Source organism: Lygodium microphyllum, chromosome 24 (assembly GCF_053477565.2).
Source record: "Lygodium microphyllum isolate KBCC chromosome 24, Lygodium_microphyllum_v1.1.10, whole genome shotgun sequence".
In the NCBI taxonomy this organism is placed as follows: domain Eukaryota; kingdom Viridiplantae; phylum Streptophyta; class Polypodiopsida; order Schizaeales; family Lygodiaceae; genus Lygodium; species Lygodium microphyllum.
In genome coordinates this window covers 111,220,318-111,245,745 of record NC_141158.1, presented here as the reverse complement: position 1 = coordinate 111,245,745, position 25,428 = coordinate 111,220,318, and the positions used below count along the sequence as shown (strand labels likewise).

At 39.5% G+C, this 25,428-nt stretch overlaps 1 protein-coding gene across 3 annotated transcripts in view; it reads left to right on the top strand.

The window, feature by feature from the left end:
- LOC148015527 (uncharacterized) overlaps positions 1–20,257 on the top strand; it is a 78,659-nt gene extending 58,402 nt beyond the window's left edge. The window contains exons 7-8 of one of the 3 annotated variants that reach the window (XM_087664979.1): positions 19,694–19,795; positions 19,873–20,257. In XM_087664979.1, coding sequence (XP_087521105.1) covers positions 19,694–19,775 — 82 coding nt within the window. In that variant the 3' untranslated portion in view covers positions 19,776–19,795; positions 19,873–20,257. The remainder of the gene's footprint in view (positions 1–19,693; positions 19,796–19,872) is intronic. The other 2 variants (XM_087664977.1, XM_087664975.1) reach the window with 2 other exon arrangements.
- Positions 20,258–25,428: the final 5,171 nt, after the last annotated feature.

The following is a 25,428-nucleotide window of genomic DNA, read 5'->3' as shown; positions in this document are numbered from 1 at the left end:
TTAGGCATGGAGATCGAGACAGTTAGTCGTTATACGCGGAGTGAGAGATAGAGAGAGTGAGATAGTGTAGAGCAAAGAGTGTGCACGTTTGTAGGTACAATGACGAGTGTATACCTTTAGGTTTTTAGATAGATATATATATGTAAGTACAAGTGCTAAGGGTGTGTTCACACCTGAGCACATTTAAAGGCACAAGGCCTTTATTCCCAACAACCTCCCACCTAAAGGCAATGTGCCTTAAGAGGAGAAAAAAAAATCAGCTAAGTCTAGGTATGTACAAAGCTGAAATACATATATCTATCCAACTCCCATCATCTGTTGGCAATGAGCAAACCGCTCTGCTAGAAGACTCTTCGTGAGATTGTTTTCAGGATTATTATCTGTATGCACCATAGTTGTCAGATACGAAAAGTACGGTACAATATAGTATGATAAAATACGGTACTAAATGGTACCTTAAGATTTTATAAGATACGGTACGATATTAGTACGCAAAAAAAATTAACTTCATTATCTTAAACTATAGATGATAGAACAAATGTTTAAAGTCTAAATAGCAATGCTATTGGAGTATATAAGATGAATACTTGAGGGTAACACGCCAAAACCTCTGGCATATGCCGCATGCGCAACATGCGCTAGAACTTACAAGTACATACATAGGAGTGGATACATCATACATGAATGATCATACAAATAAGAGGCATGTATGCTTGAGAGAGAGAAGGTTGAGAGAGAGAGAGAGATGAAATCACATGAGATGCTTTATTAACGTCTACAAGAGGCCAAAATGACCTGTGAGACCAACAGTTACCAAACAAACCACCAAAGGTTTTGGTAAAAGATTTATGAATTTTGTTATGGTTTTGTTTGGCATTGCTAAGGCTAAAATAGCTACCAATGGTACATTCACTAATTCATGTACTCTCATAAGGTACATTAGGCCAAGCTATCCTCTGGCCTAGTTTTATTAGCAATGTGTACTAATGCTTTGGGTTGGGTGGTGCAAAATGAGGTGTGAACAAAGGTAAAATCAATAGGATTAAGCTACTTGATGATTCTCAAATGGTGCTGAATTTATTTATTGATGACACTAACATATTGTGAAAAATGATAGGCCATCAATTAGAAACATTTGGAACTGCTTGAATACCTTATGTATGGCCTTTGGCTTTAGGATAAATCATAACAAAACATGTATGAGGAGTGACGAGTCTAATCAAGCTTCCATCCCCTTTCTTGGTTGATCGATCAAGGCTACAAAATCACCACCACCACCACCACAACAGTCAACAACCCAAACCACCACCACCAACAACCACGCAAGCAAAAAAAAAAAAAGTGCTTGTTTTTTTGTACGAATTCGTACGGTACGGTTCGTACCATACCGTATAGTACGAACCAATTTGTACTACGTACGAGTGCAACTATGGTATGCACTTTGACAAGCTCAATGCTCTTGCTGTCAAGTACATCTCTAATGAAGTGGTACTTCACTTGTATGTGCTTTGTCTTTGCATGAAAGATAGGTTTCCATGCTAGCATGATAGCACTCTGACTATCACAATGGAGAACAGGTAACTCTGTGATGCCAAGCTCTCCCACCAGACGTGAAAGCTATAAAGCCTCCTTGCATGCCTCAGTGGCAGCCACATACTCTGCCTCTGTAGTAGACAATGCAACACACTTTTGTAGCTTGGAGATCCAAGAGACTACTCCTCCTGTGAAAGTAAACACATACCCAGAAGTGGGCTTTCTGCAATCCGCATGACCAGCGTAGTCTGCATCCGTAAAGCCAACAACAAATGCCTTTTGCTGTCCAAAGCAGATGTGCAACTCCTTTGTGCCTTTGAGGTATCTCATAATACCTTTCACTACATCCCAATGCTTCTTGCCAGGGGTTGCCATGTATTTGCTAACCACTCCCACTGCAAAGGCAATGTCAGGACGTGTAGCAACCATAGCATACATCAAACTACCAACAGCTGAAGTATATGGTATCTTGGCCATTTCAGCCTTCTCATCATCAGATGTAGGGCTATCCTCTGCACTGAGTTTCACATATAGAGACAATGGAAGCCCAATTGTTTTCCCCCCCTCCATATTGAAACGCTGCAAAACCTTGGAGATATACTCTTGCTGAGATAGATAGAGTAAGCCTATCGACCTATCTCTGAGTATTTGCATGCCAAGAATGTGATTTGCATCACCAAGATCCTTCATGTCAAAACTACCATGAAGACTTTGCTCTAGTGAATCCAAGGCATGAGTATCCCTGCCAGCAATTAGCATGTCATCAACATACAAAACCAAGATAATCAGGTTGCCATCTGCTGCCTTCTTGGTAAACAAATGCAGGCCCAAAACTATCACCCAAGTGACCAAGGTACAAACAAGTACCAACCAGCAATAAATGACCACGCAGAAGCATAGATTTCAGATCTGTAATTAAATTTTCAAAACCACCAAACCATGTGCTACAACATTCCACAACTGATTACAGTTGTTCCAAGGGAATATGCATCAGATTACATGAGAAACTCCAAATTTTAGCCGCAATTTCTGTTGTACATATATCCACATGCATAAAATTTGACACAAACAGTCAAAAGTCCCAAAATTTTTGTGCTCAAAACATCAACCACACATCTGCATTTTCTCTGTCATGCATAGAACAAGTCAATTTTGCCAAAATAGAGCAATTTCAGTAAAACCCCCAAATTTTACCAAGTGTTGATGTCCAAATTGCATGGAATTCAACCTACATGTACATAAACTAACCAAATGCTGCACAAATTTTGCCAAACTGCAAAAGCCCTAAATTGCACGGGGTCCAATGTGCATCAATGTCGAGAAATTGGGTAAATTTCAGCCCAATTTGTGCATGTACATTAAAAGCCCCAAATGTCAGGGACAAAATGTCACAAATTCCTCCAATTTTAGAGACAGATATCACTGTTGCATCTTGCTCGCACCAAATCTGGACAAATATTGAAATTTTCCAAGTCCTGCATGCACTAATTTCAGTGAAATTGAAAGAATTTCACTAAAATGCGAAAAGCCCCGAAATTCCCAGGCAAATGTGCACCGACTTTGCAATTTCTGAGTAGTCAGATTGTCCAATTTTGTGTTGAGATCCCCAAATTCAAGAAAAGCCCCAAATTTTTGGCTCAATTTTGCACAGATCTGAGATTTTATGCTTGCATCCGCGAACCTTGATTAGAAGGAAGAGGACTTTTCAAAAAAAAAAGAAGAAAAAGAAATAGATGACGGGTCCGTTGACCCGTCAGTAGAGCGTCGTGAGCCCCGCTGCCGGTTCCGTCCGTGCTGGTGGTGCTCGTCAGCGCCCGTTGGTCCCGCTCCATTGGTCGTCAGCATAGCCGTGAAGCCGTGTCGCCCTAGTCGCGTGTGCCTTTTGGCGCCTGGTCGCAACTATTGCCCGTCATGTCTGCTGCAGCACATTGCTGCCCATTGGTCTACGCTAGACCAATCGTTTGGTCTAGTTGTCGTCTATAGTGTGTCGTCTGGGGTCGCCTGTCGTTTGTCAGCTATTGCAATCGACTGTCAATTGTTGTAACCGACTGCCTCCCGCTTGCTTGCCAGGTTAGAAACCGACCTCACAACCTGCATACCTGCTTGTCAACTCCTGCTCGAACTCCGAGAAGTACGAACTCCTTAACCGTAGCTCTAATACCAATTTGTAGTGATGGGTTAGGCACGGAGATTGAGACAATCAGTTGTTACGTGCAGTGAGAGACAGTGAGAGATAGAGAGAGTGAGATAGAGCAGAGCAGAGAGAGTGCACATTTGTAGGTACAATGACGAGTGTATACCTTTAGGTTTTTAGATAGATATATATGTGTAAATACAAGTGCTAAGGGTGTGTTCATACCCGAGCACATTTAAAGGCACAAGGCCTTTATTCCCAACACCTATCATCTTAGAGGTACGTTAGAAAAGAGGGGTAATACAAGAAATGAAGGCAAAAGCAGGAGTAAAAGCAAGGGCAAATAGCAGGATATCACTTGCTATCAATGTGGATGTAAAAAGCAAGAAAGAAAGAAACAACAAGGAAAGAAAAAAAGTGATGACAAGAAAGATCATGACAGCTCTCCCATAAAAGAAGTTGCAAGGCAAATGTTGCATCTAGTGTGGTCATTGAAGAGCTCTTTGATACTAGAGAGATACTTGTTGCAGCCTCATGTAATGATGCAGATGTTATGGAAGTAGCAGGGTAATATGCATATCACTAAAAAGGAGGTAATTGATGCCTTACCTTTAGCTCAAGATGGGCTGTCTCAATCATGAATAGCGGACAACAATGCCTCTTTTTATGTTACTTCCTCTTTGGAGTCATTTTCTGAATACAATGCAGGTTACCTAGGCAAGGTTTACTTGGGCAACAACTATGCATGTGAAATTAAGGGTATGGGTACCATTCACTTGGCCCTTGAAAATGGTCAATAGCTGGTTTTGCAAGATGTCAAATATGTACTTGGCATAAAGAAAAGTCTACTATCAGTTGGGCAGCTTGATGGAAGAGGATATTTTACTACCTTTGGTGGTGGATCTTGGAAAGTCCACAAGGGCTCCATGCTGATTGTTAAAGATAGCAAAAGGGGGACTTTATATCATTTGCATTGTAAAGCATTATCTGGCAAGTTTTTGGCTGTTGTTGAAGTTCATTCATAGATGGAACTTTGGCACAAAAGACTTGGCCATATGAGCCAGAAAGGCCTTCAGGTTCTCTCCTCCAGGAGATTTGATGTAAAAGGCTCTGGTCTTGACTTTTGTAATGATTGCATATATGGAAAACATGTGAAGTCTCCTTACTACTCTGGTGTCGTTAAGAAGTCCAATGCTCTAGACTTACGACATTCTGATGTGTGCACTATGTCTGTTAATTCACATGGGGGTGCACGGTACTTTGTCACTTTTATTGATGATTTCAGTAGAAAGTCATGGGTATATGTATTAAAGAGCAAAAAGTGTTGGATGCCTTTAAAAGGTTTCATGCTTTTGTTACCACATAGAAGGGCTTAAGTTAAAAGCTATAAGAACTGATAATGGGGGTGAATATGTTTCTAATGAATTCAAAAAAATTTATGAGATACATGGTATTAAGAGGGAGTTAGTAGCTCCTTACAAACCTGCATCAAATGGCGTGGTTGAAAGATATAATCGCACACTTTGTGAGAGAGTTAGATGCATGGTGTCCACAACTAATCTTCCGCAACAATTTCGGGAAGAGGCTCTTAAAACTGCAGTTCATGCGTGTAATCGCTCTCCCAATCGTGCATTGGAAAATGGCATTCTTGAAGAGGTTTGGTTTGGCAAACTTGCTTCATATGACCATTTGCGTGTCTTTGGTTGTGATGCTTTTGTGTATATTCTTATAAATCAGAGGACTAAACTAGACATGAAATCCATCAAGGGCATCTTCATGGGATATGGAGATGAGGGTGAGATGGGATATAGAGTTTGGCTTTCTCAGGGTAGGAAGATAGTATGCAGCCGAGATGTAGTATTTAATGAGGCAAAGTTGCTGAAAAATGCTACACATGGTAACCTTGACAAGAAGAAGGTCAAATTTCAGCATGAGCAGCCAGCAATTCAGTAACCATTAGCTGAAGATCTTGTCCCTTTTGATGTTGAAAATGACCAGCAACCTATTGTGCTACAGCCAGAAGATAATGGACAGCAAATTGATGCACATGATGGAATAGGATAGCAAGAAGAACATGTTGAAAACAGGTTACAACAGCAAGAAAATGCTGAAAACCAGCCTCTAGATGGTGGTGTGTACATACCTGAGGATGTAGGCCCATTTCCTATCAATATAGATCATTGGGTAAGAAGGTCTACATGTGTCAAAAAGGCAACTACAGAGGTTTCAGCCATCTTTGGATTGCATTTTATTGATTGATGAAGGTGAGCCTCTGACATTTAAAGAGACAGAGTTATGTAAAAACAAGAGAAAGTGGGAGCTTGCTATGCGGAAAGAGATGAAGTCTCTGTATGCAAATAGCACATGAGAGCTTGTATCTTTGCCCAAAGATAGGAAATCTATTCCTAATAAATGGATTTATGAGGTGAAATGCATTGATGGGAAGCCCAAATACAAGGCACGTTTGGTTGCTAAGAGCTATACACAAAAGGAAGGCAGAGACTTCTAGGAGGTTTTTTCACCAATGGTGAAGATGACTACGCTCCGTGTTTTGTTTACTCTCACTGCATCCTTGGATTTAGAGTTGAATCAGATGGATTTTGTCATGAGGATATGTATTTTTGAAACCTCACTTAACATGTGGATTAATTTTTAATCGCATGATTAAGTAAATGTTGCACATGTGAGGTGCAATTGGGGTTAAAGTAAATTTACGAGCTCGAGACCCAAAGAAATTACAAGATGTCAAAGGCAAAAGTTGCTATAAGTTATGCCGCACAGGTACTTTGTGATATCTGGTGCCAGTTGTTGGCCTAGGTCATCCATTTGACCATAAGTGTTAGTTGTGACACTAGAGAAGTGGCGTTTAATGTTACTGAATGTCAATCTGATGATCAAAGATGGCGTAGAGATACTCGGGAATGAAAGTTGCCTAGCCAATTTAATTCTTGGCCAGTTAGATTATTTTTCAGGGCAGCGAAATAATTGTTAGATTAATTTTCAATATTTAAAGGTTGAAAATTAATATCTAATTATGAAAATTTTTTGGAAAAACCATTTGGGAAGGTTGTCACTTGTCAAAAATGCCCATGCAAGACTGAAGAATGTCTTTAGAGGCTAGAGAGCATTTTTATAAATTCAGCCTGCAAGAGAGAGGGAGACGAGGCTACTGGTCTGATTTTGCAGCCATTGGAGGATTCTCTGAGGCTGCCAAGGGCAAGAGAGGACCAGTCAACAGGAAGAGACAGCATCTACAAGCTATTGAGACCGGGCAGCAGCAATAAATGACTGATTTTCTTCAGTCCTTTGCATCTACAAGCTGTTGTGGTAGGGCAAAGCTGCATTTGATTGATTTTCAGTTATTCTTCGCGACAAAACTCTGAATTTTCTCTCCCTACAACTTTTCCTCTCATCTCCCAGCCATTTCACAGCCTTGCTTTATAGCTCTCAGCATTTGGACCCTTGGAGGCTAATAAATTTCAGATTTCTTTGCTGTAAACCCTAATCTACAGCAGAAATTAGGGTTTAGCAGCAGCCTTGGCAACTATGCCAGAAATTGGAAGCTCTAAGAATGGATTGAACAAGATTGAAGCTATTTTTAGCCTATTTAAGTGGAGCGACCAGCAAATAATTGAATTTGGGGCATTTTCCATCTCCATCAAAGTAGGTGAAGGCCAATTGATTGCTCGAATTAAAAGGCAAATCTGATTAAAGACTTGCTAGTGATTCATCATAGCAAGGGGAGTTGGAATACCCAAAGGGATTGGGAAAATCCCATTATAAATCAACTTATTCTTCAATAAAGCTAAAGAAATACCGAAAGGGGTGCCAATTTTGGGGCCAATCGGGTGTGCATTGCCCAAGATTAGTAGCTAAATTTGTATTTTCAGATTTGCACTAATTGTTTGTTGCTGTAATTAAGTTGTAATCAGGGATATACCACCCATCCATAGAAGGAAGGCTGGTTTCATGGTTCCATTGCCGGGATACCACTCAATCCCTTTATTTCGTGGGCCCGAGGCACCTGATTGCAAGCCAAAGCTTTGTGCTAGTGCTGACTTTTACTCTCAGCTGAGAAACTACAGCAGTATGCCTTCATACAGTGAGATGGACTCGATGACCAATTCAAGAATTGAATAAGGATAGCAACAAATCTCTTTGCTGAGTTGGCAAAGGATCCTCAATTTACCCGATTTTTGAATGCTTCAAAGAAGGACAGCAAAGGCAAGAAGAAGAAGACGTCTTCTACACCTTCGGAACAACAAGATGCACCGAAGATAATGCCAAGCCCTTCATTGATGCTAATAAAATAAAACAGTTGGTACCTATGAGGTAAGGAATGCAAATGCAAGGCCATCACGGAAGTGCCAATCTGATGGATTTTGGATAGCCAGGTGTGCATGTTCTGATGGGGCAGCCAGGATATTTTGGTGGAAGCACGATTTTTTATGCTTTGGTTGGACAAGGACCGCATACGGATATATATGGCACAAATCCCAATGGTATGCACCAACCAATGCATGGTGTGCAAGGTCCAATGTATCTGCATATGGTTGGAAATATGCAACACCCTATGTATGGCAGCATTGGCTTGATGCATGGGGCACAAAGTAGCATGTTTGATATTGCATCTGTACCCCCGAATGCTTATGGGGCTCAAGGAATGAATGTTGGTCATGCAAATGCTTTGTTTGGCGTTGGTTTTGATGTAAATTCAGCAAATGTACCCTTTTTGCAGCAGCCAGTGTATGACAACTTGACATCCAAAGGGGAGCAAAAGAACGAGGCTAGAAAAGGAGTGAAGTTTGAGTCCTTCAGTGGTGAACAAGATAGATTGAAAGCTTTAACTTTCATTAAAAAGTTCGATGCAACCTATTCGGGGAGGAACTTCACGGAGTCCTCAAAGATTCGAAAGGCAGCCACTTTCTTGAAAGGAAATGCATTACAGTGGTGGTCCACTCTTTTGATGAGCACTGTCAACATGGGTACAATTCAAGCAAATTTTTGCATCGAATTAGTTGACAAGTACCTTTGAGGTGGACATCATGACAACTTGGAATAAGCTGAATGCTAAGGAATGTAAGAATTTGGAGCAATATAATAAGAAGTTTTCGGATGCATTGTTGCCTATTACTTCTTATTGCCCCGTACCCCTTCATGAGCAAGTGGAAAAATATGTCTGTGGCCTGCCCAAAGGAATCAAGGATTTTTGTATTAAATCCACCGTGTCCAGCTTGTCTCAGCTTATAGAGACTGCTGTTACAGTCGATGCTTTGGTACGTGGGAAGGATTCGGGCTTCCTAGAGAGTGGGGAGAAGCCGAATAAAAAGTTGTTTAAGGCTGAGAAAAAGGACAGATCTGAAAATCAGCCTGAAAAGAGGCCAAACAACAAAGAAAGGGCTTGAAAACATTGGCACAACGTAGGGCATTGATGGTTGCAAAGAAATATTTTATTTGTGAATAGGAGGGTTACATTGCAAGGAGCTGTCCCAATAGGCAGCAAGTCGGAAAATCAGAAAATCATGGAGATTCTAAAGGAAAGAAGTCCAAAACGTTAGTGGGATTGGTACCCGATGTTGTTAGTGATTAGCCCAATGATGATGCTACTGAGTTGTGCAGAGCATGGGGCAAAATTAGGGATCAACATGCATTGATTTTCTTTGATAATGGTGCATGAGCCAACTTTATCTCCGCTGACTTGACCGCCCGTCTAGGCATCAGAGAGGATAAGATGGGACCCATGGGGGAAGTTGGAATGGCATGTAAAGGCCATACAGAGCGTGTCACACTGCTCATTGGAAAGCTTTGGTTGCACATACAAGGACATGTGGACAGCGAAGAGTTCTTCATTGCTCCACTTGAGGGTTGCGATGTATTGCTTGGTACGCCATGGTGTCACTGTATGCATACAGTGATTGATTCTCGTGCAAAAAAGGATCACTATTAAGCATAAGGGAAAGGTACTCACACTTGATGTAAAGTTGAAAGGTGAATCTGTCCTTGTTGTATCTACAGTTGCTATTTCTAAAGTAATGAAAAATCATCTTTCAGCGTACTTGGTTTTTACTAAGGATAAAGATGATAGTGAGAATGTTGGAAACATGTCTAAGTTAGAGAAGGATCGCATGTCATTTTTGAAAATATATGCTAATTGCTTCTCTTCGTAACTTTCAGGGCAGCTATTGCCTGAAAGGCTAGAAGATCATGGCATAGATCTTATCCTTGGAAGTAGCCCATCTCATAAGCCACCCTACAGAGTCAGTGCAGCCCAACAAGAGGAGATTATGAGTATGGTAAATGAGTTGTTAGAAAAAGGGTTGATTCAGCCCAGCTCATCTCCTTTTTGTTCTCCAGTGCTTTTGGTGCAGAAAAAGGATGGTTCATGGCGTATGTGCATTGATTATCATGCTTTGAACAAGATCACAATAAAGAATCGCTTTCCGATTCCTCGGATCGATGATGTTATGGATAGCTTGCAAGGGGCAGCCATATTTAGCCATATAGATCTGAAAAGTGGGTATCATCAAGTATGCATTAGACCAGAAGATGTGCCTAAGACATGTTTTAGGACATCTTTTGTATTGTATGAGTTTCTTGTTATGCCTTTTGGACCTACGAATGCCCATGCCACTTTTAATCAAATTATGGATCGTATCTTTAAGCCACATAGAGGATTTGTGGGCATTTTCTTTGATGACATGATTGTCTACTCAAAGAACGAGGCGAAGCATAGAAAACACTTGGATATTGTGTTCAATGAACTACGTGACCATAGACTAGTTATCAATGAGAAGAAAAGTGAATTCTTTTTGTATGAAATCCTCTTTTTGGGGCATATTGTATCGGCTGATGGTATTTGCTTGGACCCTGCAAAGGTTGAAGCAATAAGATCATGGCCACCTTTGAGGAATGTGCATGAGATCGGCAGCTTCTTGGGTTTATATTCTTACTACAGGAAGTATGTATGCGGGTTTGCTGAAATTGCATCTCCATTGCATGCCTTGCAGATGAAGGATTTGCCATTTAGATGGACAATAGTGGAAATTTCAACATTTGAAAAGTTGAAGGAAAAGATGACTTCAGATCCTGTGCTTGTGTTGCCCAATCTAAGAAAGTCATTCATAGTTCAATGTGATGCATGTGGTAACAACATAAGGGCTATTCTTATGCAGGACGGCCGACTTGTGGCTCATGAGAGCTGAATTCTCCACAGTGCAAAAAATAAATTGTAGGTCTATGAGAAGAGCTCTTGGCTGTAATTCCTGCACTGTCTACATGGAAACGTTATTTGTTGGGGGACTCATTTTACAGGTCAGACAGACCATCAAACTTTGAGGTACTTTCTAACGCAAACAAAGGTGTCAGAGAAGCATATGAGATGGAAAATTTTTCTCTTTATGTTTCATTTTCAGATTGTACATATTGATGATTAAAAGAATGTTGTGGCTGATACACTGTCGCGTAAGCCACAAATTTCAGCTGTTAGCATGGTTTATCACATTGAGTTGAATGCCATGAAAGAGCAATATGTTGCTGATTTGGACTTTGCTAATGTTTATGATCAGCTTTGCAATGGCCAAAGACATGAATACTTTGTGCTAAGAGATGGATTTCTAAAGATGCATGGACGACTATGTGTCACAAAGCAGTTAAGGCCTAGAGTTATCATTGAAAGTCATGTTCCTCCGTATGCAGGACACAAAGGTATTGATGCCACGGTCAAGGCAGTGGAGCATTTTTATTAGTCAGCTTTGAGACATGATGTAGAACAGTTTGTTAAGACATGCATCGTATGCCAGAAGGTAGAGCATGATAGGCAAAAGATGTCGGGTTTATTGCAGCCCTTGCCTATTCCAGATAGGCCTTGGCAGAGCATTGCAATGGACTTTATTTTGGATTTATTTCATTCTGGTGAGGAAGAAAATAAAGACTGATCATATGACACGATTGTTTTTGTAGCACATCGTTAAGTATCATGGTATGTCAGAGTCGATCATTAGTGATGGAGACCACCGGATGACCAATTTATTTTGGAAGGGCTTGTTTGAGAATATGGGTACCACATTGAAGTTCTCATCATCCTTCCATCCGCAGACACATGATAAGTCTAAGGAAGCAAATTCCATAGTGTTAGATCTTTTGAGATGCTATGTTTCAGACCACAAGACACATTTGGAGTAGTATTTGCCCTTGGTTGAGTTTACTTACAACAACACAGTGCATAGTTCTACGGGCAAAGCTCCAATTGAGGTGGTTGAGGGTGGCAAGAAGGTACCACCTATTCTGCAAACTAAGGATAAGATCTTTGAGGTTGATCGTTAGGTGGAAAACTTGGATATAGCCTATGCAAAGATAAAATATACACTTCAGAGATTGCAAGAGAAGCAAAAGAGGGCAATTGATCACCACAATCATGCTTTGCAGTTTGCAAAGGGTGATTATGTATTACTGTGTTTTGAAAAGCAAGCTGAAAAAGATGAAAGGAAGAGAAGGATTGTATCTGAAGTTGAGTATGAGATACTATGGGCCCTTCCAGGTGTTGGAGAAGATCAACGATGTGGCATATCGGCTGAAATTACCTTCACATTGGTAGATACACAATGCCTTTCAGGTCAATTTGTTGAGGCCTTTTCATGGTGATGTGCGAGAGGATATGTCTGCTGAAATTCAGCCTAAGGTTGAGGAGCTAGATGAGATTTTGGTACCTGAGTAGATTTTGGCACATAAGGAAAGAAAGGTCAAAGGTAAAGTTTCCAGGAGATACTTGGTGAAATTTCAGAATTATTCACCAATGGATGCCAAATGGATGGAAGAGGATAACTTGGCAAACCATCCTCAATTGTTGTAGCTCTACCTAGATACCTTTCACTTAGAGTCAACTTTAGTTCGGGCTCCGTCAAGTTCAACAAAGCAAGGGTCTGGAGTATTGTTTGATGCTCAAGGGGGAGGTAGCACTTCCCCTCCTCCAGTTTTGGACAGCTCTCATATGTAGTGGATGAGTGGATCTCGGATGTATTCAACATTCATTCAAGATACTGCGCTGATAGCATGTTTGCCATGAGATCACTACTTAGTATACTAGTCATTGTGAGATGTATGTAGATGAGTATGAGTTTCACCTGGGCACTGGAACTATACTTTTGCATCAGCTTATGATCAATTTAGCACGAATTTTTCTTCAATTTTGAGATAAAATTCTGATCAGTTTTTTATCACCCAGCTTGAGAACCGTTTATGGTCACTTTGTGGATCAGTTTTTACAATGAGTTTGTTATCAGTTTGGGATCACATTTGCAGCACTTTGTGATCAGTTCGCAGATCAGTAAGTGATGAGTTTATGATCAAATTATGTTCAGTTTTCACTAGTTTACATCTAGTTCCATGGACAACAATATATGTTACGATGCCATTGATGTTTTAGCCATGTTTTATGCTTGGTTATGCTATGCTATGAGTTAGTTTTGCCAAATGAGTTGAGCTCATGAGAAATGGACATGTCACATGATAATCTGGCAATGTTTTTTAGATTCTTTGTGAGTCTTATGCTATATTATGTTGGCTGGTAATTTTCAGCATATATTGGGCATAGGAATGGTTGAATAGGAGTGTGCAATGTTGTGTTGACTATGATGCCCTATGAAAATTCCAATGCAGTACTTTGCTTTTGATGCATTTGGCAATGCAATCGAGGACAATTGCAAAGATTTCAAGGGGAAGGGCTGTCATAAGGACATGTATTTTTGAAACCTCACTTAACATGTGGATTAATTTTTAATCACATGATTAAGTAAATGTTGCACATGTGAGATGCAATTGGGATTAAAGTAAATTTACGAGCTCGAGACGTGAAGAAATCACGGGATATCAGAGGCAAAAGTTACTATAAGTTATGCTGCACAGGTGCTTGGTACATCTGGTACCTGTTGTTGGCCTAGGTCATCTATTTGGCCATAAGTGTTAGTTAGTAATACTAGAGAAGTGGTGTTTAATGGTACCTAACACCAAACTAATGGTCAAAGATGGCACAGAGATACTCGAAAATGGAAGTTGCCTAGCCAACTTAATTTTTTGCAATTCTGATTATTTTTCAGGGTAGCGAAATAATTATTAGATAAATTTTCAGTATTTAAAGGCTGAAAATTAATATTTAATTATGAAAAATGCTAGAAAAACGATTTGGGAAGGTTGCCACTTGTCAAAAATGCCCATGCAAAATTAAAAAACGTCTTTAGAGGTTGGAGAGAGGCATTTTTATAAATTCAGCTTGCAAGAGAGAGGGAGGGGAGGCTGCTGGTCTGATTTGCAGCTATTGGAGGACCTTCTGAGGCTACCAAGGATAAGAGAAGACCAGTCAACAGTAGGAGACAGCATCTACTGGCTGTTGAGATAGAGTAGCAGCAGTAAATGACTGATTTTCTTCAATTCTTTGCATCTACAAGCTATTGTGGAAGGACAACAGCTGCATTTGACTGATTTTCAGTCATTCTTCGCGACAAAACTCTGAATTTTCTCTCGTACAGCTTTCCCTCTCATCTCCCAGCCATTTCACAGCCTTGCTCCAAAGATCTCAACATTTGGACCCTTGGAGGCTAAGAAATTTCAGATTTCTTTGTTGTAAACCGTAATCTGCCAACAGAAATTAGGGTTTAGCAGCAGCCTTGGAAATCGTGCCAGAAATTGGAAGGTCCAAGACTTGGATTGAACAGGGCTGAAGCTATTTTTAGCCTATTTAAATGAAGGGACCATCAAAGTGGGTGAAGGCTTATTGATTGCCCGAATCAAGGGGCAAATCGGATTAAAGACTTGCTAGTGATTCATCACAGCAAGGAAAGTTGGAATACCGAAAGGGATTGGGAGAATCCCATTGTAAATCAACTTCTTCTTCAATAAAGCCAAAGAAATACCGAAAGGGACACCAATTTTGGGGCCAACCTGGTGTACATTGTCCAAGATCAGTAGATAAATTTGTATTTTCAGATTTGCACTAATTGTTTGCTGCTGTAATTAAGTTGTAATCAGGGATTTACCACCCATCCACAGAAGGAAGGCTCGTTTCAGATGTGGAGACTACTTTTCTTCATGGTGACCTTGATGAAGAGCCGTACATGAAATAACGAGAAGGCTTTGCTATTCTAGGGAAAGAGCATTTACTTTGTAAGCTGAAATGTAGCTTATATGGGCTGAAACAAGCCCCTAGACAGTGGTATAAAAAGTTTGATACTTTTATGCTCAGCCATGGATTCAAACGTAGTCATGCAGATCATTGCACAAGGGAAAGGGTGATGAAGTATGGTGATGTGGTGGTAAGGTGGTTAAGAACCACCACTAGAGATAGTTTAGGATCTGCCCAAGTGTACTGTCCACAATGAGATGCATAGAATAGAGTGCTACATGATGAGAATGCGCATGCAGTAGGTGCCACTTGAACAATGTCCCTCATGGGCAAATAGTTCACTTGCCCAAGCGCCCTTGTACAGAGATGATGATGATTATGCAATGCAATGGGGAGGTACAATTGGGAAGGGATGCCGATGTTGAAGATAAGTGCCAAGTCCTCAAAAAATTCCTGCCAAATTTGAAAGAAGGAAAGTAAAGTATGAGAGTAGTAGGTACTCTCTGAATCAGCTTCTGTGATCCAAAAAATCTCCAACATATATAGAGGGGTCTCATTCAAGGTAGTGCATCTATGACATGTAGAAGCAATCCTTTGGTGGCAAGAATGGAAGTTGAAGGGACAGGTCACACTCAGGTCACAACACCAACCATACACCTCAGTAAGAGAGGCTCCTTAAGTGACAATTTGATGGCCCAAATTTTTGAAAGTCTTCAACGCCATTGAACTAGGGTACTGTATGGTACCAAAGTGCATTGGCATGCTCAGATATTCAAGGTTGAGGTTGCAATATGGCATATATTCTCTTGGCTGTCATTTCACAAAGAGAATAGCCCTTGCCATTATATGGAATGCTCCAATCATGTAATTTGACTTCAAAGTTGAGATTAGGAAATGATTGAAAAGGCTCACAGGCGGCTTATAATGATGACCCAAGGCAGACAGACATCCATTGAGCTTAAAAGCCATAATAGTACGCTGAGGAGAAAGCACATCTACCACTCTAGAAATGCCTCTCATTGCTAAAAAATAGCCTTTCTTGGTTCAAGAACAGTCAATGCAGGATCAAAATACTTCAATGCAGAATTTCATTATGAAAGAGAATCACCTTTAGTGCTGGCCAATCCATTTAATATGAGAAAGAGCCTCTTTCCAACTAACAACCAACTTGGTAGAACAGGACATGTAGGAACAGATCCTTGAAATTGCCCCCCCAAATCCGGTCCTGAGTATGGATTATCCCCAAATGCATTTGTATGATGATTACAAGAAAGCTAGCATTTTAGTGCAAGGTTAGTATACATGAGCAAATTTCTGCTAGAGCCAATTTGCATGCAATACACAAAAATGAATGCTGAGAACATTTAATCCACCATGCAATTTCAGTGAGGAGATCTTTTCATAACTAGAAGCCTAATGTCTTTCTTATGCCTCTTAATTTTTGACAAAAACTCCATTGCCATCGATATGAAAATATAAAATTAGCTTTGGATCACACAATAAGGGAAAAATGAACTGGATGTGAGTCATAATAAAGGATTGTACAATTCACAATCGAACATGCATAGGCCAAGTAGATAACTTCCAATAATCACACTTGACCGTTAGTTTATCCAAAACTCATCTTGACATTTGTTAGTATTGCCCTTTAGGGCATATGCTTATACAATGGTGTAGTAAATGAAGTAATTGTCATGAGGACGTAAAATTTAATTGCTTTGCTTAGCATTTGATTAAAAGTTAATCAAATGTGCTAATGTGACTTGTACATGTGAGGTGCAAGTTAATTATTTCATAGTGTGGGACCCAAGACCCCGAGATATTAGTTGGTGCTAAAGACAAAAGTTGTAACAAGTTATGTTTGACAGGTACTAGGTGGTACCTAGTGTCAGATTTAGGCCTAGACCAATTTATTGGCCACTAATGTCGGTGGTAACATGAGAGACTAAGCATTAATTAATTAATTAATGCTAGTCTAAGAGCTAATAACTACTCAAGGATACTTGGAAGACAAATTGACCTAGCTAATTTAATTATTGGTAGGTGAAATTAATTTTTTGAGCACTAGAATAATTATTAAATTAATTTTTAAAATTAGTTTAGTAACTTGGATAATGCTAGAAAATGGGATTAGAAGGTTGCCACTTGGCAAAACTTGCCTATGTAAGCCGGAAAAACGTTTTAGGGCTGGTGGAGTTTATTCCAAGCATTGTGAGAGAGAAGGAGGTTGTTAGAGAGTAAGGAGATATTGTTAATGTGATTTGCAGCCACCATGGACTAGTCCTATAGCAAGTGATAGCAATTTGGAGGCCTCCAAGAGCAAGTAACAGTAGCCAAAGGTCCTTTAGGTGCAAGTGATAGCATACAAGAGGGAGCAACAGTATTTTTGGTGGCCCTAAGCTATAGATGATAGCTTCCATGGTTGTTTGAGCAAGGCAGCAGCAGTTTTTCAGCATTTCCCATGATGAAGCTCTAAAATTTCTCTCTACAACATTCTTTCTCATCCCCTAACTATCTCTCAAGTTATCTCAACGTTTCTAGCAGTTTGAGCCATCAGAGGAAGAGATTTTAGTCAATCTTTGCTATAAACCCTAATTTACAGCAAAAATTAAGAACTTAGCAATCACCTCGGGATGCATGCTCAAAATTGAGGACCTAGGACTCGAATTCTAGCAATTGAAATTGAGAAATTTCAGGGAGATTCAAGAGGCCAGCTAGGGAATATCAAATTTACGGCTGAATTTGTCTTTCAAGGAGCAAGGTGAAGGCCAATCCCTAAGCAAAGCAAGGGGCAAATTGGTTTGGAGGCTTGTTGGTCAGTTTTGATAGCAAGAGGCACTTGGATTAGCGGAGGAGATCAGAGGATCTCAATTGTATTCCTTCCGTTTGCAATATAAGATAAAGAAATACCGCAAGGGGCGCCAATTTTGGAGCCAATAGGGTGTCCAATGTCTAAGATTAAAGTGGTAAAGTGTGCATTTTCAATTTTTTTTAATTTGCTGATTGCTGTAATTAAGAGTCTCTATAGTGGAAACATCTTGGAGGTCAATAGCATGGCTGCACCTCGTAATCCAAATGCACGAAGCCATGATGCTAGCAATCAGCTCCTGTTTCTGACAATGTCCCTGAATCCATTGTGCTTGCAACCTAATCTAGAGTGGGGATCCTGCTCAAATGTTTTGCCAACAATGACGAAAGGGTGCCTCCCTTGAAAATCCTCATATCTGCCTCTGTTACTGACCTAAGCTATTGCCCACAAGTTGCAACCATAGTTTCTATTGTGTTGTGAAACTATCTGGCGGGTTTTCCTCCATGTGCATCTTGTTATTGGACATGCTAACAAACCAGGATGTCTTCTTGCTTCAGATTGACTTTTGGAGAAATATTTTGATTTAATGCACTAGGATTTCACTGCTCAGATGATGACTGAATCGGGCTTTGGTTTAAAATTGCATAACATCATACATTGGCTCTATCAGCATAGCAATGACTTGTATTCTTGGATCTGATCTGACAGAATCTTGGAATTCAGGTGAGTCAACGAGACAGGGATGTCTGCTTAGCTCTATGCTTTATGCAACTGCTACTCATCCATTGTCTTATCTTGACCATCTAACAGCATCTAATTAGCTTCAGATCTTGAGACTTTTTGATGGCTCTACTTTTCTGGCTCATGCATGCAGATGACTCTTTTATCCCTACCTGCAAATGGACAAGAAGATTTCTCTTGCATCATGAGAGCTTTAGAAATCTTTGAATTGGCTGTAGGTTTAAGGGTCAATTTCAAAAGATCTCGGCATGGCTCGCCGAATTGTCAGTCATTTGCCTTCTAGGTGTAAAATGGTCTGGTGCTTAATGTAAAGCAGAATGAATGACACCTAAGAACTTGTCAGCAGTTGTTTTGTAACAATTTTATAAGCAACAGCATTAAGGTAATGGATGCTGTGGAGAAGGTAGTTACCCTGGGTGCGAAGCATGATTGGTGATGAAAAACAATGTCTTGCTAGTCATCAGAAAAGCCGCACGCATGCACACATTCATGCATGTGCACCTGCGCATGCATGCATGCACGCATGTACAAAGCTCTAGTGATGAAAGAGGCCTTCTTTCGGCTGCTGCTTAGAGATTGATCATCTATTTCACTCTATTCAAGCCTGCTGCCCCAAGTTCCCTGACCATGTTCATGGAGCACGTCTGCTGTTACAGCTGCACTTGGCAAATTGCAGCAGCTTTAGAGGTACCAGAATGAAGCATCTTTAGATGCCTATTTTTATTTTCTTGTATGGAGTACTTGAATCACTCATGCTGTGTATATTCTAGGATTTTGGTTCTCTATGCATGAATCATATTTTGGATGTTACTGAAGTCTAGTGCATGCACATAACCATTAGGAAATCTACAATTTCGTTGTTGTCTGTCAAGTTGTTAGTATTTGACGTACATAATTTTAGGCTGTTAGTACCACATTCTAGCATCATGCGATTATTTGAATCTATGCTTTTTATCAACTTAAGTTGAAGTAATTGCTTTCCACCACATGCCAAAATTAGGTAGCCTCTTGACTTGGGCTGAAGTTGAAAGTTTCTCCTATCACCTCATCCTTTGTGGTCTGGCTACTTCTTATGAATGATGATGTGATCTTGTAATTTCATAATATGTGGGCTTTGGAAGATGACTTTCCAGACCTGACAGAGTAACTGAATGAGCTTCTGAATGTTGAGATCTCTTATGTAACTTGTATGCAACGGAAGAGTAACTGTGTGGGCCTGAAATTCATCCAGAGGGCGTCCAATCCTGAGGGAGTTTCCGCAATATTGCTCTAGGCTTGTAGGAGGGGTGATTTGTTTGAGGGAGGGAGATCATTTTTCTTAAATGCCATAACGGGTATAACATTCTAATGGCATGCTTTGCAGGGTTTCTGTTGCATCAACCCTTAACTTATACATATGGTTATATAATCAGGCTTCTGATTATCCTTCAAAAAAGAGCACTTGAGGTTTCTCATGGCAGTTCTGGTACATAAACTCACCTGAATGATCGTACTTTGTGCTTATGTAAACGATTTTGATGCATCATATTGGCACTTGTGCAGCTTATGACGCTGTCTTAGAGAGAAGTTGTTTTGATTGGACCCAATAACGGTGCTGCAGATCACCTGTTTCAGTTATGCTTTACAGTCTCTTTACTCTACTCTGGTTGCTTTGAGGTGGCTATTGATCATAAAATAAGAATGAGGATCCAGGGTTCAGTCTGGTACCTTCTTCTTCTTTCCCTGGAATTCCAATGGGACTGTTCTCCTTTAATGACCCTTCTTAATAGGATGCTCTGCCATGTGGCTCACTTCATGACAGACATTGTCGAGCTCAGTGACTTCATCACTGATTCCCTCTCTCCTACCCTTCCCTGCCCACCCCCCTAATAAAGCAATAACACTATAAACAATTGCCAACATGTTAATAAAATATTCAGATTTTGCACTAGTTGTTGTGACCCATCTCTGCATATGCACACTAGGAAGTTTTATCCATTCTTCCAATAGAAACGTTCTCATATTCTGAGCTCATTAATGAGGTGTGCTCCTTACAATTTTTGCGTGTATAACAGTTCTCTACTCTGGTTGTTCATTCACCTTGCACCCTACACTTTTATGGTAACCTCTTGACAAAGGCATGATAGTCGCATCATGATTTGTAATCTTACTATTATATTATTTTGCTTGTCCTCCAGAGGGCTTCCCGAACCTACAACCTTTTCCAAATCTCCATTTTTTAATTAAAACCCCCTCCCCTCCTCTTTCTCTCACATGTAATCACTCATTTTCTTTTCCCCCTCCCTTTTTTTAATTAAAAGCCCCTCGCCCCCTCCTCTCTCTCTCTCTCTCTCACACACACACAGACACACACACAATTTAAAACCCCCTCCACTTTCTCATGTATAATCTCTCCCTTTCTTTTTCCCCTTCCCATTTTCAATTAAATTCCTCCTCCCCTCCCCCCTCCTCTCATGTGTAGGACCTAGATTCTCTCTCTTTCCTTTAATTAAATCAATTGTTTTTTTAAATCAAAAGTTTCTCTCTCTCTTAGTTAGATTAAACTTTTCTTTTAATTAAATATTTTTTGGACATAGTTTTTCACACACTTTGAGAAGGAGAGAGAAGAAAAAGAAGAAAAAGAAAAAAGAGAAAAAAATGGAGAGAGGGAGGGAAAGAGAAAAGAGAATAGTCTTTTTAAAATTAAACCTTTTTTTATATAGTTTTTGACTTAGAGAGAGATTGTATCATCTAAACCTTGACAGGGTTTCTTAAACCTTGAGAGGGCTTCCTAAACCTACAACCTTTTCCAAACCTTCCTTTTTTAATTAAAATCCCATTTCCTCCTCTTTCTCTCACATGTAATATTTCCTTTTCTCTTCCCCTCCCCTCCCCTCCCCTCTCTCTCTCTCTCTCTCTCTCTCTCTCTCTCTCTCTCTCTCTCATTAAAACCCCTTCCCCTCTCTCACTATAATCTTTCTATTTCTTGTCCTTTTTAATTGAATTCCTCTCCCCTCTCCCTCCCTCTCTCTCTCATGTGTAGGGTCTAGAAGAAAAAAGGATTTTAAAAAAAGAAAGAGAAAAAGATGGAGATGAGAGAAAATAGGAAAGAAAATAGTCTTTTTTTTCTCCCACCTCCCCCCTCTCTCATGTGTAAGGCCTAGGTTCTCTCTCTTTCTCTCTCTCCTTTAATTAAATCAAAAGTCTCTCTCTCTTTCTCTCTCATAGTTAGATTAAAATTTTCTTTTAATTAACATTTTTTGGACAGTTTTTCATACACTTTGGGAGGGGAATAGAAAAAGAAAAAAAATGAGAATGATAATAAAAAGAAGAAGAAATAGAAAAAGATATAGAGAGGGAGAGAAAGAGAAAAGATAATAATGAAAAAATATGCATAAGAAATGGATTAAGAAAAATAAGCCTTCCTTTAATTGTGGTTCTTGTTGTCCTATTTTATCCTTTTTAAAAAAGGATAATGATGATGCACTTGGCCTACAAATGCTAGTCATGTAGCCTAAACGGAACTTAGATGATTCCTATTGTATGACATTCTTGGAGGCATCCTAAGAAGATGAGTCCTCAAGTCAAGAGATGAGTAGCTCTCCCATAAAATTTGAAACTCTCTTTTTCACATGAAACCTTTTTTGATATAGTTTTTTACTTAGAGAGAGACAGAGAGGAAATATATAATTTGAAAGAGAGAGAAAATAGGGAGAGAGAGAGAGAGAGAGAGAGAGAGAGAGCAAAACAGAGGGCTTCCCAAACCTCAATCTCCAAAGAGCTTTTCAAGCTTACAATCTTTTTCAAACCTCCCTTTTTTAATTAAAACTCCCTCCCCTCTTTTTCTCACGTGTAATCTCTGCTCTTCTCATTTTCCTTCTTTTTTAAAATTAAAAACCCCTTCCCCCTTCTCTCTCTCTCTCTCTCTCTCTCTCTCTCTCTCTCTCTCTCTCTCTCTCTCTCAATTTAAAACCCCCTCCATTCTCTCACGTATAATCTTTCTTTTTATTTTTTTCCTCTTATTTTTAATTAAATTCCTCCTTCCCTTCTCCCTCTTTCTCTCATGTGTAGGACGTGGATTCTCTCTCTCTTTTAATTAAATCAAAATTTTTAAAAAAATTAAAAGTTTCTCTCTTAGTTAGACTAAGCTTTTCTTTTAATTAAACATTTTTTGAAGCGAATGTGTAAGTTGCTGTTGAAATGGCGCTGTTTTAATTGATTTGATGGCGTTAGGTGGCATGAGTTCCTTGTGAGTACGCTAATTAATAACTTTTGAAATTTTGGTTAAGGTTGGATATGATGCATTAAGAATTAAATATTTTGGAGGTGAGGGTTGTTCACATAAAAACTTTGGACCTCTAAAATGAGATAAGTATGATAATAATGGTAAAGATTCAGTATGGATAGACCTAGGAGGGGATTCTATTGAGGTGGGCCTTGTATGAGGCATGTCTAATGTTGGAGATTCGTTGACAGGATAAAGTGTGAGAGATGGACATTGTGTTGTGTTGAATGGAAGAAGATTAACTTCATGAAAGATGGCACTTTGGCCATAAATAAAGATCTTGTCAGTTGGATCATAGAAGTGATAGGCCTTGTGACCATGTGGCTCACCATATCCTATAAAAATTAGTTGTGTGGCTCTGGGAGAAAACTTGGATTTGTAATCTTGATTGACAAGAAATGCAGTGCATCCAAAGACTTTAAGATGTGATAAGTCATGAGGGTGACCAAACCACAATCCGTAAGGAGTATTATTGTGTAGAGAGTTTGAGTACAACCTGTTTTGAATATATGTTGCTGTAGCAATTGCTTCTTCCTAATATTCTTTTCCCAAACGAGCTAGTGATATCATGGCTCTTGCGACGGTATTGAGTAGTGTATGATTTTTGCGTTCGACAACTCCATTTTGCTATGGATGATATAGTATGGTAATCTCATGTTGAATGTCAAAAGCCTTGCAATAATCTTCGAATTCATTTGAAGTATATTCTCCTCCATTATCTGTACGAAGAGCTTTGAGTTGTAACTCATGCTTATTTTCAACTGCTGCCTTATATTCTTGGAACTTTGAGAATACTTGTGACTTCCTCGTGAGAAAATATACAATAGTGTATCTTGAATAATCATCAATAAGCACCATAAAGTATTTTGCGTCAGTGAGATATAGAGGATTTATTGGACCACAAATGTCAGAGTGTACTAATTGAAGTGGTTGAGTCGTAATGGAGTAAGATTTGGGATAAGAAAGATTAGTGGCCTTACTGAGAGCACAAGCTTGACAAAATGGAAGTTTAGAGAGAGAAGGTAGAATGCCACGGACAAGCTTCTTGTAAATAAGTTGTTGGAGAACATTTTGAGAGGCATGACCAAGCCTAGAGTGCCATAGGAGTGTGTTCTATGGTATACTTGTGAGTGAAGTGGAGTTACTTGAAGCATTTGAAGGAAGTTGTAGAAGTGAATACCCAAGTGTATAAAGTCGATCTAGTTTGGGGGCAAGTAAGTTTGAGAGAAGGTGAAAGTAGCTGCAAGATGCAGTGATCTTTGTAGAAGTGAGCAATGAGAGAGGATTGAGAAGTGAGCTCACTGATACTTTTTTTTTTTTTTGAGATTGGGAACATAATAGACTTTATGTACCCTGATTATGTGATTGGAGGGAAGCTCCACTCGAATTGTTCCATACCCTTGAGCTTGTTGAATGCTCTTGTCCCCCATGGCAACACTGAGTGGGGTGGAGATCTCTTTGAAGTCGACTAACCATTCATTGCAAAAAGTTATATGATGAGTAGCTCCAGAATCTAGAAACCATATATATTCTTCTTTGGAGTTGGAGTAAGGTGCCCAAACACTTGTGACTAGGCTGATGATAGTGCATAGATATCCCAAATCATGTCCAACGGGATCTCCAATGTCTAGAACCTCTATAGTAGTCTATCTTGTGGAATTGTATCAAAGGTTTTATAGAAATCCACAAAGCAGCAATAGAGTCTCTTCTTCCTCATTTTTGCATGCTCAATCGTGCTCCTCCAGGTGAAGATGTGATCAAGTGTAACAAATCCCCATCTAAAGCCACACTACTACTCTCAATCTATATCTGAAACCACACAGCCTACCCTATTGTTTCTGTAAAGAGGGACCCCCTGTTTGCTCCTTCCTCTCCCTCTCTCTCTCTCTCTCTCTCTCTCTCTCTCTCTCTCTCTCTCTCTCTCTCTCTCTCTCTCTCTCTCTCTCTCTCTCTCTCTCTCTCTCTCTCTCTCTCGCTCTCTCTCTCTCTCTCTCTCTCTCTCTCTCTCTCTCTCTCTCTCTCTCAGTGTTGATGTGACTCTTCTTTATTGAAATCTGGACTATAATCTAGATCCCTATATATTCCAAATCGGTCTCCTTATTAATAGGATATGATAGTCTCTAAAAAGAAATATTTACAACAAAAGGCTTGAGTTTTACATTAGTAGTTTTGGGCGACATCATAGATAGATGGTTTAGAGTTGGAATTAGTTGGATTTTTCCAAAACTTTAAGTTGCCATTGGGATCCCAATGGCGTTGGTAATTATGACCTCAATTGAATTTGACATTCTTATAATTAGAAGCATTGGAAGTACCAAAAGTCTACAATTATAGTTACCTGAATTTATTGTGGTGATCAGTATCATTATTATCCTTTTGCTCTACATCATTTGCCAAAGACACCAAAGAGATAATATATGTTATAAATATGACAATCATTGCTTTTGAGAATTATTTATGTGTAAGTATTAAAATCTATGTTAAAAAGAACTTAAAGAAATGAACCCTACATTTTTAAATTAGTGTCTTGGATTTGTTCAATTATAAATTCCATGAAGAAGGCGAATATGACCAAGTTGTTGGCTTAAGTATTAGAAATGCCATGTCTATATTTTGAGCCTATTAAGAATCCAATAAAATCATGTCAAGTAAAACTTATAAATCCTTCTAGGATCCACAACTTTCCTTTTCACATCATACCCAAATTTAAAGTAAATCAAAAGAAATAATACCTAACATAGCATCTTAATAAGCTCTCCAAATCTATGTTGAATGGCTCTAAATATATTGTGAATGTTAAGGGGGAAAAATCAAAGCTTTGATCAAGTTTTAAT